This window comes from Terrapene carolina, unplaced genomic scaffold (genome assembly GCF_002925995.2).
Source record: "Terrapene carolina triunguis isolate 2854851 unplaced genomic scaffold, T_m_triunguis-2.0 Scaffold62, whole genome shotgun sequence".
NCBI classification, from domain to species: domain Eukaryota; kingdom Metazoa; phylum Chordata; order Testudines; family Emydidae; genus Terrapene; species Terrapene triunguis.
The window spans coordinates 25,659,449-25,677,165 of record NW_020664413.1 but is presented as its reverse complement, the minus strand read 5'-3'; the positions used below and the strand labels follow the sequence as shown (position 1 = coordinate 25,677,165).

Below are 17,717 nucleotides of genomic sequence, written 5' to 3'. Positions count from 1 at the left end.
AAGTCAGCCTGCCTCCTGAAGGCAGACAGCAATGAGCTGCGTGCAGAGCTATTGCATAATACTCTGACACTGAATAGTTCTTTCTCTGGGTACAGAACCCGAGGATTCTGCTGGATTCTGTCACTAGATATGTTTGAACACATTTAGGAAGTTAATCCTTCCTAGATGCACCAGGTATGGTTAGTAACCGTCAAGCAGGTATGTACTATGGGACTGATTCTTCTCTTCACTTATATTCCAGTATAACTCCATTGACTCCAATGGAATTATTCTTGATTCGCAATGTTGTAAGTGAGAAGAGGATCAGGTGTGTTTGGGGCATTTTTTTAGCATGTCAGCAAACTTTGTCAGGTCCCATCACACAGGAGCGTTTATAATCCTGTAGTGTTAGGAAACCTCAGACTCAAATTTCCCATGTTTTGCTTTATCCTGCAGAGAGAAAGTAACTAGACAGCTGCATTTTCAAAATAATTAAAAAGAAGTAACATCTTAAATTAAAGGCCAAGTTCTGTCCTTGGATTCATACACTGTGATGTGCATGCATTCTGGGGACTTATTTGGCCCTAATAAAAAAATAACTGTGATAATAATGTGCTATATTTGATTTCTTTGTTGACATCTTTTTTATTCGCCCTTCCAGCACCTGTACACACAAGCATGGGAAGCAGACAAGACAAAAGTTCACATCATGCCAGATATTCCAGAGATTGCTTTGGCAAAAGCAAATGCATATAACATAAGTGAAGTAAGTACTGCTACTCAGACTGATTAGTTGGCACTATCTTGCAGTTATCTAGTTTTAGGAATAATTAAAATGACAGTACTGTAGAACCTCATTTATTCACCCTTCACTAATCCATAGTAATTTGCACTCAGCAAAGATTTCATAGCAGAAGCTGTAATGAGTTGCCACAGTAAAAAACAAAATATACTGCAGAATATTTATGGGTACATTATGAAATATTTAAAATGGGATTTGTAATTGTTAAAATAATAGTTTGGGTATCTTTGATTTTTTTATTGTTGTTTTTCCTCCCTAATTTATAAAATTTAGTCCATAATCCACAACAGTCTCCATTTTTCATGCAAATTAGTGTGCCTCTGCTGTATGTAATAGACAAAGTGGGCCAGTTTCAACCTCTGATATCTAAATTTCACTGCTAAAATCTGCACATGTAAAATGAGGAATGGCATGTATAGATACCATCTTGCAATGCTATATCCATCTGTTGTCTCTTGCTTTAGACTTCGATTGTAAGCTCTTTGGGCAAGGGCCGTCTTTTTGTTCTGTGTTTGCACAGCATCTGGCACAAGGGGATCCTGGTTCATTATTGGGGCTCCCAGGCAGTATGGTAATCTAAATAAAGAAATAAATAATGTGCACAAAAGTAGATATTTTTTATTGCATTTTTGAAATGGTGGCCTCTTCCTTATGGATATAATTTGCGCCTTCTAAATTTTCACCAATATTTTTGCACTTGAAGAAACAAATCAGGGTCTTTTGCCCTTCTAGTTACCTAGCTGCAGGTGCAAATCAGAGAGTTAGAGATGCAAATACTCTGCGCTTAATTTTGAAATATTGCCCCGTTGTGTGCCTGAATGCCTTAAGACACTTGTTGTATGAGTGTTAAATATATGAGGATAGAGCAGTGCTACTGAAAAGTTCTTGTTTCAAATGATCACATATATGGCATAGTTTATTCTGTTTTTATATGCATTAGTGCATTTTAAAAAAGGAATATTCTCTCTCTTTTTTTTTTTTCCAATTTACAGAAAATGTACAAGCATTCCTTGGAAGAGTCTAAAAGGAAAGGGTATGACCTCAGAGCTGATGCTATCTCCATTAAAGCTGCCAAAGCTTCCAGAGACATTGCTAGTGATGTGAGTTTTTAAAAGAGGAAACTATCTATTGTCAAATATTATGAAGCATTCATTTATCGACTTGATTCCATTTTAGATGCTTTTATTTTCTATATTGTTTATAAATGTGTTTAATAAGTATAGCTTTTGTGACATTAAATTGGCTCACAGTGATCAAAGAGCAATTACTTCATTAGGAAGATAGGGAGATACATAAGGAGTCATTCTAGAATGGCTCTCATTTAGAAAACCAATTTTACCTGTATAGTACGAGTCGTTTGTCAAAGTGACTTTGCTGGAGCACTTTTTAAAGGTGATGTATATAGTAGCTGCATGCTTTAGTTTAGATATATACGTGTTACTCCTTAATTGCTGCATTATGGAGTTCAGATGTTAACCTCACCAATATTTGAATGGAACAAAGCGCACTTTGTAATAAATTATGTTTGCTGCTAATACTACAATGGTAGGACCTGATTACTCAGCTTGTACTCAGTCTCTGTTTAGGTGACATTTGCACTGAAGTCGGGGGGGGGGGCAAATCCTGCAGAGAAAACCAGTACAGAGTTTCACTGTGCAAAGGTGGGATGGGAGAACAGAACTCAGGGTCCACACTGAGGTTCCCTGAATACCAGTGTTCAGGCTTTGGGTGTAGCAAGGACAAAACTAGCCTATGGAAGGGGGGAAGGGGAAGGCTGAAGGAGCTGATGCTGTGTTGATCCTCAAGATCTTCCCCACAGCAGCCTCAGAGTTACAATAGACACTGCAGAGTGGATCTGCAGCTGCTTCATAGCCTGGGAGAAGGTTTCCTCCCTCCCAAGCCCTCTCCAAGGAGCTCAGCAGTGCAGCTCAGAGCCTGATACTGGGTCTGTGCACTCTGCTGACCAGGATTTAGGCCAATGGGAGTGTTGCTTGAGTATGGACTTAGTTCGAGTTTAAGGTTTTAATCCATTACACTGTTATTAAGAAAACAAAACTCAGAAACAGTGGGAAGCAGCTTCTAAGTTTAAAAACAATTGTTCAGTCTTAGAACTAAACATTACCACAGAGGTCATTTGATCTTCAAACTTGGGCCAAACTCCAGACCTGTGCTCAAAGTGTTAGTAAAATAAAATCCAAACGTTTTTCAAAGGGATGCCTCCTGCAAATTGGGACTTCCTTAGTTTCTTATCAGTCTCTCAATCTTCTCAAAGTATGTGATGCCATGACAGTGAGATTCAATAACAGCTGCTCTCAGAGGCTACATGAGGCACTGCAGGGAGAATGGCATTATGAAGAAACTTTCCTTTTCATGAAAAAGATTTTTAGGACAATTCTTTTAAAAATGTCCCTCATAAAGATCAAAAAGGTAGGACCCCTGAGTTTTTTTCAAGGGTTAGCATCAGGTTAAGTAGAAAAAGCTACTGGTGCTGTGTTTGCCACAGTGATTTTTAAATAGCGTATTTCTAATAGACATGGATTTTTCTCAGAGGAAAGGTTGCTTAATTGTTTTCTCAATTTGATTTGTTATAGGCAAGGTGGTTTTAAGGCCTTTTGTTCTGTTTTCTTCACAGTACAAATACAAATTAGGTTATGAAATGGATAAGGGGAAACTTGTAGGCTTCCGCAGCCTCCAGGATGATCCCAAACTAGTCCATTTTATGCAAGTGGCTAAGATGCAGTCTGATCGTGAGTACAGGAAAGCCTATGAGACCAGCAAGACCAGTTACCATACACCTGCTGATACATTAAGTATCAGGGCAGCGAAGGAGGCACAAGGTAATATAACCAACACTAACTACAAACACCTGCTGCACAAATATATCCTCCTACCAGATGCAGTTAATGTGGAACTGACCAGAAACATGAATCGGATTCAAAGTAATGTAAGTTACTGTTTTTTGTTCTGATTTGGCCACTGCCTATACTACTTTTTCAGTTGTGTGTGAAGATTTTTTTTTTTTTTAAACAAGAGAATTTTTCTGTTACTGAAGTTTGTAAAATGTGTTTTTCCTTTTTGTCATCTGTATTACAGAATAAGTACAAAGAGGAGTACAATGAATGGTACAAAGGACTTGGTTGGAGCCCTGCTGGTTCTCTGGATGTGGAGAAATCTAAGAAAGCCACAGAAATTGCAAGTGACAGGAATTACCGCCAGCACCCAAGCCTTTTCCCCTTCACAAAACAGAGTGACTCCATGGACATGGTGCTAGCAAAACACAATGCAGATGTGATAAATCAGGTGAGTGAATACAGTGAAAATTGTGTATGTAAACGATCCCTGTGTAATTCAGTATCACTGCCTTTCTCCAACATTGCTTAAAACACATGCTTCCCTGGCAAACTTGCTTTGCCAAGATAATTTCTTTTTAACGTGTGAGAGAACCAGCCATTTACAGATTTCTTTTACCAGATCCAAGCACCCAATTACTGGCTAAATAGTTCCTTCTCCCATTTTTCTCAGGGTTAGACCGTGCCATTGTTACTTGTACAGTCTCAGTTATTCTCACTGGCATGATATAAATGTTAATTTCTAATTCTGGGGTGCGGGAGGGGAACTATAAGCTTCCATAGCGGCATTAAGTATCAGGGTCTCATCCTGCCCTCTTTACTAAGGAGAAACACTGGCTTTAAACAAATGACTGTGGAACAGGCTGATAGTCATTGCTAGAAATGCTCACTAAGGGCCTGAAGAATTGACCTCAGTGGGAGTAAGATTGGATCCTAATTCACTTGAATCATGGATTAAGTCAGTAAAAATAAATACAATCAGCATCTCTCTCTCTCTCTGTCCATAAACAAAGTACACACAGAGAGATCTATCTATCATTCATATTAGCATATCTGGTACTCTTTTTTTCCTGTAGCATATGTACACTCAAGCTTGGGAGAAGGATAAACTTCAGCTTCATGTGATGCCAGATACACCTGATATTCTACAGGCCAGACAGAACATGGCAAATTACAGTCAGGTAAAGAGTTTTAAAATACTTTAGACTGTAGTTCATTTTTGAATATATTAGTTCTGTTTTCCTCAATGAAAGGTGTCCTGTTATTTAAGAGTAAATATTTGTTATGAACTAGAGGGAAATGAAAAATAGATGGGACTTCGACTCCTATGTCACTTAGGAGCTTCTGAAAATTTAATCCTAAACTCTTGCTAAACATAAATATTAGCCCTGTTCAGCAAGGTGAACTCAGAAAAAGGCTTAGTGCATTCTTTATACCTCTCACAGAGATGTACAGGGTCCTTCATGGCCTCAGTCAGAGTAGGTTACAAATTCCTTGTTATAAAATTCCAAACCCACTATGTGCAGGTTTCTCAACCAGTCATCATGGACCCACTGGGCACTGTGATGTCCTGTCGCTTTAAATGTTTGAGCACTCCTCTATGCAAAACCTCACCTTCATGTTGATTTCAGTTTTGGTGCCAGCACAATGAAGACGCCACAGCAAACGTCAGCTCCCTTTGTGTCTGTTTGTCTGTCTCCCTCTCTGCTGGGTTCAAATATAACATACTGGCAATGAGGAATTTATATTTCATGAATATCCTCTGTTCCCACTGCCTGAAGAGGAAGAAATAGCAGATAATAATATGTATAAAAGGGGGAAAGTTCACCTCTAGGCACCAGGTGACAGACTGCTGCTTTTTGCTGCTGGGACAGTGTGAGCCAGCTAGCTAGAGAGGGGAAAGTAGGCAAATAAAGATAGAACCAAGGATCTCGGTCGCAGTTACTGCTGGAGCTGTCCAAACAGAACAGTGAGGGGAATGTAAGCAGCCATCTTGGCTGACTACTGGAAGAAGGCAGCATGTGAGTTAGCTTTAGCCTTCACTGAGAGTCTTCAGCCAGCAGAGGGAGCTGAAAGGAAGAATTCTGCATTCTACAGTATAAGCACAGAGCCAGCAAAGGGAAATCAAGGGCAGATAGTGCACAGTTTAAAAAAGGGGGAATTTCACTGTGGCAGAGATGATGTCCAGGAGGCTTGAAGTGCAACAGCAGAGCAGAGTAAAGTGGCAACTTTTCCGGGCAATGTTGATGAGTCTGATGAAAACCACAAATCATGAATGTACCTTGAATGTTTTGAGCAATTTATTGCTTGCAACACCATTCCAGACAGACAAATGGTTTCAGACTTGCTGACAGTGATGGGTCCAAAGGCATATAGACTGCTGCGTGACATGTTGTGTCCAATTGTGCCTGGAACGTCCACATATGCTGCAATTACTGCAGCAATACAGGAACACTTTTCTCCTATCCCGTTGATGATAGCAGAATAATACCAGTTCCATCAGTGACCTCAGGGAAGTGGAGAATTGGGAGCACAGTTTGTTGCTGCTCTAAGGAAGTTGTTAGAGTATTGTCAGTTTGATGCCCTGTGTGACCAGTTTGTCTCTGGATTATGTAATGACGTGATCCAGAAAAAGTTAGTGTCTGGGTCAGTGCTTACCTTCAAGATGGCTGTTGAAGTAGCTATTGTCATGGAAACTGCAGAGAAGGATTCTCTGGACTTCAGTGTGAACCAAGATGATCACATCCTGCATTGGCAAGACAAAGGACCATGGGAACATAAGAAATTTCCATGTGGCCATTGTGCACAAACTACGCATGCTGAGAAGGATTGCTGGACATGCCAGGTTACCTGCAGGAAGTGCCAGAAGAAAGGACAAATTGCCATGGCCTGTTGCACAGTTCAATGACTAGCAATCCAGAGTAACCATCGATCTATGAAGACATCTATGAAGATTGAACTTCAGAAAGAACGGAAGTCGGAAATTCATAATGTGGATAAAGACAAGAGTTCTAATGACACTGATCAAGACCTAGCCCTACACATGTTATCAGAAGTTGGAGTAAAAAATGGCATCAAGGTTACTCCCTTGATTGAAGGTTTTCCTGCAAGAATGGAACTTGATACTGGAGCTGCCATCTCACTGATTTCTGCATCTACCTATCACCAGATATTGTCACAAGCGCCTCTGGAAGAAACCTCCATGGTTTTGAAGCATTGTTTTGGAGAAAAGTTAGTAACAGAAGGGATATTCCGGGTGCCAGTTCAACTAGATGGACAATCAGTTGTTTCACTCTTGTATGTAATCAAAGGAAAGTTATCACCATTATTTGGCAGATCTTGGCTTGAGACGCTTAAGGAGAATTGGACCGAGATCATGGTGACCATGAAAGCACCTCAAAGTCTTCTAGAAATACTGGACAGACACTCCAAGGTCTTTGAACAAGAACTTGGACAGATGAGCAATGTGTCAGTGAAGCTCAGTATTAAGTCTGATAGACAGCCAAAATATTGCAAGCCCAGAGTTGTGCCTTATACTCTGAAGCCTCTAGTAGAAGCTGATATGGACCATTTAGTGAACACTGGAGTCTTATCACAGATTTCACATGGTGAGTTGGCTACACCCATCATACAAGTAATCAAGAAGAATGGCTCATTTCCAGATTTGTGGCGTTTGTGATGCTGAATCCAGTTTCATGTTTAGACCGGTCCACTAACTCGTATTGGAGATTTGTTTGCTACTCTTAGTGAAGGACTGTGTTTCAGTAAATTGGATTTGCTCAATGCATATCTACAAATAGAGATTGATCCCACATCTCACAAATATCTCACAATCAACATGCAAAAAGGCTTATTTTGTTGTAACAGGTTGCCTTTCAGTATCACATAGGCATTTGTCCTGTCCCAGAAAGCTATGGATGAGATTCTGAAGGGACTGAACAAAGTTCAGTGCTATTTGGATGACATCCTTGTTACATGAAATGATCCAGAGGATCATCTTCAAAATTTGGATGTTGTCTTGCAGTGTTTGGAAGGCCATGGACTGAGAGTATGTCAAGACAAATGTGAGTTTTCAAACCTTCAGTTGAATACCTTGCACATGCAATTGATACCACAGGCTTAAGGAATCACCAGAGAAAGAGAAGGTGGTTCTTCACGCACCACTCCAGAGAATGTGTCACAGTTACATTCATTCTTAGGGCTGCTTAACTACTAATCTGCCTAATCTGGTGACAGTATTGGCACCTTTACATGAAGTGTTACAAGCAAAGAAAAAATGGAAGTAGACCGTGTGTGTGTGTGTGTGTGTGTGTGTGTGTTTAAGGAAGCTAAGAAACTTGACATCAGCCGAAGTTCTTACTCACTTTGATGCCTTACTACTATTGCAATTGGCTTGTAATACTTCACCCATCTGAGTGTATGAGCTCTTTCCCCATATTTTTCCTGATGGCATGGAGAAAACAATTGCCTTTGCTTCACGAATGCTTACTATGCTTGAGAAGAACTATGTACAAATAGAGCAAGAAGCTCTAAGCATTATCTTCAGAATTCGGAAGTTCCATATCTATCTGTATAGTAGATATTTTACCTTGCTGATGGATCATCTCCTGTCACTTTCAATTTTTGCACCTAAACATGGAATTCCATCATGAATTGCTGCTCGGATGCAATGGTGGTCATTGCTACTTTCAGCTCATTCCTATACTATTCAGTTCTGTAAAGGGACTCAACACGGCAATGCTGATGGGCTGCCATGCCCAAGCTCCCATTAGCCCAAAGAAATGTCAGATGAAATGTTTTATCTCAATTTGATGGAGAGGTTACCCATCACTAGCACCGATATCAACACAAAACCCGCTAAGGATGATGTACTTTCTCTTGTGAAGGGAATGGTATTACAAGGTACAGTGTTAGATCATAAGAATCCCCAGTTTACGTCACATCAGCGTGTTTTATATCTAAATCACAATTGCATCTTATGCAGAATAAAAGTGATCATTCCGGAATCACTTCACTCTCTGGTTTTTGTGATGGTCATTTTGGCATTGTGTGAGTGAAGGCCATAGACTGGAGTCATGTTTGATGACAAAGATATTGAGAGGAAAGAGAAGTGCTATAGTATGTGTCAGTAAATTCAGCATGATCCTGGCCCAGCTCATTTACACCTTTGGTTGGGGCCTCAGACTCATTGGACACATATTTGCATGGACTTTGCCAGACCTTTAGTCGTAATCAGTGCGTATTCAAAGTGGTCAGAGATTTTAGAATGATTTCTACTACAGCTACCAAACCCATTGGACATCTCTGGATGTTTAGCCAATTTGGCTTACTAGAAGTGTTGGTGAGTGACAACAGACTTCAATTTTGCTCTGAAGAATTTCAGAGGTTCCTAGCTTCAAGTGGAATTCAGCACATATGTTCTGCTCCATACCATCCTGCTACAAATGGACTTGCAGAATGCTTTTACAGTCATGTGAGGCCTGCTTAAGAGCTAACAAGTCTATTTTGAGTCATCTGCAGAAACTGGATAATTTCTTGCTTGTCTACAGGAACACAACACGTGTTACTACCCAGGAGTCATCTGCAGCTCTTCTCTTGAAGTGATCTTTGTGTACCTGTTGGGACCTGCTACATCCTGATGTTGCCTCCTCTGTAGCCAAATCCCAATCTATGCAAATTGATTAATGATGTGAGACTCATCATCATTTTTTTTCAAGTAGGAGACTCAGTGTAGACTCGCAACTACAGTTGTGGAGTGAAATGGGTACCTGGAGAACTTGTAAAATGCACAGGACTTGTTTTGTGTGTGGTAGAACTGGTGGTATTTTATGGAAATGACATATGAATCAGTTGCAGTCTTGACAAGTACTGGAGTTGGGAGATGTTCCAGTAGGACTTTCTGTTCCTCCTTTCAAACGTCCTTCCATTACAACTCCTAATGTCAACAGTTTGGTGGAAGAAACTTTGGTACCAGATCCAGTTGATTCCTTACCCCGCACTGCCACACCATTGTCACCATATTATCCCAGAGAGAGCGAAAACCAGTTGTATGCCTGAATTTATTTATTGTTTAGTTAGTGAGTTGTTATTCCAGGGCAGAATAATCCCTTGCAATTTGAGAGTCTGTGGTAGTCCACCCGCACTATTTAGGTTATATAGTGTTTCATGTTAGCCATGTAAATGATGATGTATATAAATTTGGGAAGTTTTTTAAAGTAGGGTGGAGAATGAGATGGTCTGCCTCTTTTATTGTTTAGCGTTCCCAGTGCAAAGCCTCACCTTAGTGTTTGGTTTCAGTTTTACTGCCAGAACAATAAAGTCTCCATAGCAGACAGCTGTGTTTCTATCAGCTCCCTTTGTGTCTGTCTCTCTCCTTCTCTGCTGAGTCCAAATATAACAGGCACATAGAATATGAAGCATTTACAGTCGTTTCCACCTTTCTTTCTGATTGTCTTTCTTAATTTTCCTTCTAAATATAGGAGAGTGACAGTCTGTGCTAGAGATTTTTCGTAAACTACTTAGTTTTTGCTTTCCGTGGATAGTTAGAGACAGGTCTATTAACGCCAAGTGCAAGTGTTTAAACTACATGTGCATAGTTCAACTGGATTGCATTTTTTTAGAGCTACAGTACATCCTTATTAATAGGAAATTTGCAAATCCATACCCAGTATTAGTAGTTCCTTCAGTGCCACTCCAGTGGCCAAACTTTCCAGCAAATTATTAGTGAGTGAGGAAGGTTGAGCTGGTGTTCAGGGCATTAGACTAGAAGTTGGGAAGTCTGGGTTCAAATCTCTGCCCTACCACGGACTTTCTGTGTGGTTTTGGACATATGAATTAGCCTGTCCACCTCATTTCCCTCTATGTTAAATGGGGATAATAGCACTTTCCTACCTTACAGGGGTGTTGTGAAGATAAATACATTAAAGATTTTGAGGCATTATGGTACTGGGGACTATAGAAGTATGCAAAATAGAGAACGAAGTCTCACATTACTAAGGCTTCTTGGACCTGATCCTCAGCGGGTGCAAATCAGCATGTGTTCTCTGAGGTGGAGCTCCACACGACAGTGGACATCAGCTGAAGATGTTGGCCCTGTTAGTTTTTACAAATTATCCAACAATATAGAACATACTTGTGTGTTATGAAGCATTAGCATAAATAATCAGAACTAAACTGAACAAAGGATATTTGTGGTGTCTCATCCTTGCTTTTGGACTGTTTCATTCTCAGGGTGCATCCAGTGCTGCTAGCCTCGCAAAGAAAGAACTAACTGAACTCTGATTTTTAACCTGGTATGATAGATGGGGATCAAATGCTTTCCTGCTGTAATGCCATTTGCTTTGGTGGAGTGACAAAGGGAATGAATTCATCCCTAAATATTAATTATTCTTTATGTGAGAACAAGCATTGCAAACAGATTATTTGTAATCTAGTAAGCACTTGTGGAAAAAAAACCTATAATGTATTAAAGACACAATCCCTAATACTGCCCCTAAAGTGTCAAATCGTGAAGTTCTTACCCGAGGGTCTATTGTAGGTTTAGCCACAGCCTTGCATTAGACAGTGTAGATCACATTGCCCCAGTGAAAGTATCAGTAACTATAGTAAAACAATGTTTCCAAATGCTCCCCAGCACACAGAGGGTGCAGTGTATGCTGTCCTGCCCGCTCTGCTCCTAGGGAAAGGGTAATGAACAAAGAGCAGCCTGCTCCCTGAATGGGATTCTTTGTGCTCTCACTTTTTGCATCCATGCAGGGCTCAGCCACAACCTGGCCCTCAATTTTCACACACACTTTTCTTAGGCAAAACTTTTGCCTGAGTAAGTGCTGAGTTAAAATGGAGCGTAGTACTCCGGACTTGGATTCCATGTTTATGCAATGGGCCAGCGTATTAAAACACATGTGTTCTATTTGTATTGTTTTTACAAAGATGCAAGGGGAGTTTTGGAAAAAACTATCTGTTTTCAATTTTAGAAACTGTACAAACATGGATGGGAAGAAATGTTAAAGAAAGGCTACGACCTCACACCTGAAGCCATTTCAGTGAAAGCAGCCAAAGCTTCGAGGGACATTGCAAGTGATGTAAGTGACATTTTCAATTCGATCTGTGATGAATTTTATGCACTCAGTCACAGTCTAATAAACCTCATTGGGCCAGGTCCGTCCCTGTGCTACGAAGGTGTGCTGGAAGGGATAGAGAGCTAAGGCCAAGTCTACACTACCGCTGTAGTTCGACGGCTGGCAATCGAACTTCAGGGTTCGATTTATCGCGTCTGGTCTGGACGCGATAAGTCGAACCAGGAAGTGCTCGCCGTCGACTGCGGTACTCCACCTCAGCGAGAGGAGTACCGCAGAGTTGACGGGGGAGCCTGCCTGCCGCGTGTGGACCGCATCTGAACCGCGGTAAATTCGAACTAAGGTATGTCGACTTCAGCTACGTTATTCACGTAGCTGAAGTTGCGTACCTTAGATTGAATTGGGGTGTTAGTGTAGACCAGGCCTAAGAGAGCTTTTCCTCCCTGCTTCAAAGTAGCAGCCGTGTTAGTCTGTATCTGCAAAAAGAACAGGAGTACTTGTGGCACCTTAGAGACTAACAAATTTATTTCAGCATAAGCTTTCGTGGGCTACAGCTCACTCTATGCATCTGAAGAAGTGGGCTGTAGCCCACAAAAGCTTATGCTGAAATAAATTTGTTAGTCTCTAAGGTGCCACAAGTACTCCTGTTCTTTTTCCTCCCTGTGTAATCAGTGGGACCGACTCTCTTAGCATTGACAAGAGAGTAGGAGAGAGATTGCTCTCACATCATTGCACCATGACCCCAAGCTTGCCGTCTGCCTTCTATGTGGCATGGGAGCAGCCTGTACTACCCAGAGCTACCTCCTCTATGTTTTTAGAGCAGCAGCAAATTTTGACCCACTAACTCCTCCCACCGTCCTGAGTCAATCTACCATGCAGCTGTAGAACAGGTCTCAGGGCAGACACATGCCCAGCACTGCTCCACATCCCAACCTTGTGTATAAGGACAGGTGTTTGCTAATTTTTAGGGAAATGTTCTGGATAGTCAGGACCCTACATTTTCCAATGCTGACTTTTATCCCTTGAGACACTGGATTATGTCTCTGCCTGGGAGTAAGAGGAAGCAGTCTCTCCAGATTGTAGTTAGTTGGTAATTCGTGCAGTGGAGGAGACATTCTGAGAGATGTGCAGCCTGCTCTTCCTACGGAGTCCAAAGGCTCAATTCCTTCAGCAGCAAAGGCATTCCTAGAACACTAACATCAAGCAAAGTTATGCACATACATCAAGGGAATATTAGACCCCTAAGTGTGAAACCATAATGATCTGCTCAGCTTCTAGCATCCAAGAGAGCAAGAAGTTCAAGTTTGCTTGTGAGTCTAACTGCCAGCATACATGGCGTGCTGGTGAATGTATCTGATAAGCTGTTATTTCCCCATTTTCTCATTCTTGCCTTAATTTGAGTACCACAATCTTTATGATTTTAGTACAAGTATAAAGAAGGTTACCGCAAGCAGCTGGGACATCACATTGGATTCCGCAGCCTACAGGATGATCCCAAACTTGTGTTGTCTATGAATGTAGCCAAGATGCAGAGTGAGAGGGAGTACAAGAAAGATTTTGAGAAGTGGAAGACCAAGTTTAACATGCCTGTGGATATGTTGGGCATCCTACTGGCTAAGAAATGCCAGTCATTGGTTAGTGATGTAGACTACAGACGGATCCTACACCAGTGGACTAGTTTGCCAGACCAGACTAGCGTCATCCAAGCTAAGAAAGTATATGAACTACAGAGTGATGTAAGTTTCCTTTTTACTTGATATATTTCTTTTATATTTATGAAAGATATGTTCATTATTGAAGAGAATCTGGTGTCCCTGTAGAGCAGAAATGACATTTCCTCTTGTAGTTCCAGCAATACAGATCATAGCTAAACAAGCTCTATTAATTGCCAGTTAATCTTTTAACGTAGTTCATTGATGCAGACAAGCGAATGACTTTCCCTGATTTGTTTGGTTCCTTAACAGAATGTATATAAGTCAGATCTTCAGTGGCTTAAAGGCCTGGGATGGATCCCCTCTGGCTCTTTGGAGGCAGAAAAGAACAAGAAAGCTTCAGAAATTCTGAGTGAGAAGAAATACCGCCAGCCACCAGACACTGTTAAATTCACAAGTATCCCTGATGCCATGGACATAGTTTTGGCAAAGTCTAATGCCAAAAATAGGAGTGATGTAAGTTTCTGAAGGCAGAACATTTAATTGAACAGATAAATTAACTTGTAATTTATTTCAACCTCTTACATAATGCTAAAATTTAATATAATTTGAGTTAACAGTGACTAATATGTCTTTAAAAAATAAATTTTCAAATTGTTGGTCATAGTTGTCTGTTTAGCAAAATGTCAGATGTCTGTGATTTTTGGTCCATTTGGCATCTTGAGTTCAGCTGTCAAGAAGTCCCAAATGTGATTCAGGAGATTATCGTGGCTTATCTACAGAATGTCTTTACCCATATTTAACCTTATGCTGTATATGGGACTGCTATAATGATGACTCTTTGGCCTTCCACATACAAAAGGGATGCAAACAATTGTATTTAAATAGAACTCTAAGTGATTCATGCATTATTTTCTTCAACTATCCATCCAGTACCATTTATATCTCCCACACTTGATACTTGTGTGACATGTTCTTGTATTGCTGTTAAAGACATAAGGTCAAGAAGCTGAATGAAATCTGCTATTTATATGAAGATTCTATTAGACACACTGTTCTTGTTTGTTTCTCCTTCTAGAGACTTTACAGAGAAGCGTGGGATAAGGACAAGACTCACGTTCACATCATGCCTGACACTCCTGAAATCCTTTTGGCTAAAGCAAACTTAATCAATACAAGTGATGTAAGTTTGACTCCATACTACACTGGATGTTCGACGAGCTTATGATTTGAATTCACTTCATGAATGCAGTCTAAATTGCAGTAAAGTCCTTCAGAATTTATTCTGGAACTCTTGAATTCTTACAACCTTTAACATACCCATGGTCTTTTTCTGGTAAACTTGTTATGTGGAGGGAGCCAATATGGCAGTTATTAGATTACAAGAAAAATCCCAACAAAGCATGCAGTAGGAGGTTGCTATCTTTAGATATGTCCATTTCATCCCTATGCTCAAATCAACATCTTAGATACCTCTCCAATAAAATGTAATTAGTCTAGCAACCTGTGTGGGATAATGTCTAATTGTAGTGAGTTGAATTTTTAGAGCACCATTTTTTGTCAAATTCTCCTTTGTCATGGAACATAAGAAAGAAATGCCAAAAAGATTTATCACTAGTATTCAAGAGGAGAGGTCATGATAGGTTGAAAACAGACACACGGGGAGTCAGAAAATATGCATTGTTGACCTTCTCAGAAGTCCATGTCATTGTGATCTGGAGCAATGTTTATTAATCAGATTACATATGTAAAGTAAATGACAGTATTGGTTGCCAATGAGTTGCAACCAAAAACTTTTATTTACCTCTCCCCAGTCAATCTATTGCAGTTATGCAATAATTTCCACCCTTAGTTTGGTGGTGGAAAATATTCTGTAGCAAGAATATCACGCAAGACTTTTGACTAATTTCTAGCACCAAGAAAGCCATCTCAGAGTCCTAAAAATGTGCTTTTTAATTTAAAAACACGATAGCTCGGCTAGCATGCATTGGCAATTGAAAATTAGTAGTAGCCAACTCCATTTGATAAATCCACCCTTGTTTTCTGTACAATGTAAAAAATTGGAATCCAGTTCTTGAACTATGTGTAAAATACATAGCATTTACTTTCTCTCCAAACATCAACATTGGAATACTTTTCTGCAAAGTGTGCTTGCAATCATTATTGCAAACTTATCTCAACAGAAACTCTACAAGTTAGGATATGAAGAACTGAAGAAGAAAGGCTATGAACTTCCTCGTGATGCCATATCACTCAAGTCAGCAAAGGCATCCAGAGACATTGCAAGTGAAGTAAGAGTCTTACTAAACTAAAATAACAGACAGTGTGGTTAAGCACTATGGGGCTGAATCAGTGCTGATTGAAATCAATGGGAGTCTTTCTGTTGGTGTCAGTGGGATAAGGTCTTTCTGTCTTTCAAAAAAGAAAAAGAAGGCATACACTGGATGCTTCAATGCAAAGCTAGTCACCCAACAATACATTGTTTGTTTTTTTCAGTCTGCAACTATATAGATCACTTAAACCCAGTTTATTATTGAAATTTTGTGGATGACATTGACATTTTATTTCATTTGAAAATTGACATCGTCCATCAGTGACTTAGACTGTGCTATGGAGTTGCATGTAATTGTCTGAAGATGAATATGTCACTCACTGAAATAGAGTTTGAATTCAGATTTAATATTTCATATCAAACCTGGAATTATCCATTACATGGACTGTTATTTGCTAAGTATAACCTGGATCCCACAAACCTGTATGTGAATATTCCCAATGAAGTACACTAAGTCCAGTGGAATTCGCCACATAAATTGGGACTACATAGATGAGGAAGGGTTTGCAAAAGTTGTGAACCCCATCCAATGAAATTATAAGGGCTATATCTTCTACTACAGTGGGATTAAGGATGCTCAGCTATTTATAGGAATCAATCATCACCTCATAATATTAGGTTCTTAGTATGTTATAATAACTAAGGAGTTTCACCTTTTTTACAAAGGTAGCATTTCTAGGTTGAATCTGAAAAAGCATAATTTGTTCTTTTCTTTCTTTCCAACAGTACAAATACAAAGAAGGGTATCGCAAACAGCTTGGCCACCATGTGGGAGCCCGCAACATACAGGATGATCCCAAGATGGTGTGGTCTATGCATGTTGCCAAGATCCAGAGTGACAGGGAGTATAAGAAAGATTTTGAGAAATGGAAGACCAAGTATAATAGCCCAGTGGACATGCTGGGAGTCGTGCTGGCCAAGAAATGTCAGGAACTAGTCAGTGAAATTGATTATAGACATCCTCTGCACAAATGGACATGTCTGCCAGACCAGAACAATGTTGTACATGCCAGGAAAACTTATGATCTTCAGAGTGATGTAAGTCCTATTTGTACCAGCTTTGTGAAAATGGAAGTGTTTTATTAAATATATTTTTGCTCCAATGTCAAAAAACATATTTAAGGGCTATATTTCTGGACTCTTTTGCCCTGCAAAGACCTTTACATACTGGATTGGTGGGTATTTTCAGACCAGTGACAATAGAAGTGAACTCTTCTACCGTTAGTAATTAGCAGCAGGCAGCCTACTTTTTGTGTCCTTACTAAGTACCGATCTCCTCTTGAGCAATTTGGAGTTAAGTTTGTTGCAGTGGATTTGAACAGTGGATTGGAGCAGAGTGAGGGCAAGACAATCTGAATTTCATGGCTTTAAATAATTACTATTTTGGCTGTACAAGTGACATGTCAAGAGCTAAAGGGGCTGGGAAGTGCATCCTCATCTGTGACATTTGCCAGATGAAGAGATGGCTGTAATTCCTGAAATGCATATTGAATGTCTAGGTAATCTCCATTATAGTTGTAGATGAATCTCCATCCTGACAGAAACAGAATTTCCAGCAGGTGGAGTAAGATTTCTGTGGAGTAACTAGTATAGGCAGAATCACCCTTGGTTTCAGAGACTGTTTGGGCATGTCTACATCGTAACGTAAGCCCAGAGTTGTACAGCTCGAGTTAGCAGACCCTAGGTTTCTTGACTTAGGGCTTGGGAATTTACAATCATTTGTATCCCCAGATTAGGAATTTTTGAACCCTGGGTGCCAGCCTGGTGTTCTAGTGTCTATGCTGCGGTGTGGAGGCCCTAGTACAGCCACTCGTATCCAATACTTCCTAATGCCCTCCAAAAACATGCTCTCCAACCCTTTGTTTGTGGTGTGCTGTGGGAAAACTTGACTGTCCACCAAAGTTGACTGTCCTGAGAACAAAGAAAGTTGGTCCATGGGATTGTGGGATACTTTTGGTGGACTCCCAGAGCACAAGTCTACATTGCAAAGCAATAGGGATTGAACTGTGGGTCCAGGCTTGACTCAGG

At 40.2% G+C, this 17,717-nt stretch overlaps 1 protein-coding gene across 24 annotated transcripts in view; it reads left to right on the top strand.

Annotated features, from left to right (window-relative positions):
* The window catches only part of NEB (nebulin), a 201,930-nt gene that overhangs the window by 48,290 nt on the left and 135,923 nt on the right, over positions 1 to 17,717 (top strand). For all 24 annotated transcript variants that reach the window (XM_029910553.1, XM_029910554.1, XM_029910551.1 and 21 more), the window contains exons 40-50: positions 641 to 745; positions 1,774 to 1,881; positions 3,414 to 3,725; positions 3,875 to 4,081; positions 4,707 to 4,811; positions 11,604 to 11,711; positions 13,130 to 13,441; positions 13,670 to 13,873; positions 14,436 to 14,540; positions 15,541 to 15,648; positions 16,416 to 16,727. In XM_029910553.1, coding sequence (XP_029766413.1) covers positions 641 to 745; positions 1,774 to 1,881; positions 3,414 to 3,725; positions 3,875 to 4,081; positions 4,707 to 4,811; positions 11,604 to 11,711; positions 13,130 to 13,441; positions 13,670 to 13,873; positions 14,436 to 14,540; positions 15,541 to 15,648; positions 16,416 to 16,727 — 1,986 coding nt within the window. The remainder of the gene's footprint in view (positions 1 to 640; positions 746 to 1,773; positions 1,882 to 3,413; positions 3,726 to 3,874; positions 4,082 to 4,706; positions 4,812 to 11,603; positions 11,712 to 13,129; positions 13,442 to 13,669; positions 13,874 to 14,435; positions 14,541 to 15,540; positions 15,649 to 16,415; positions 16,728 to 17,717) is intronic.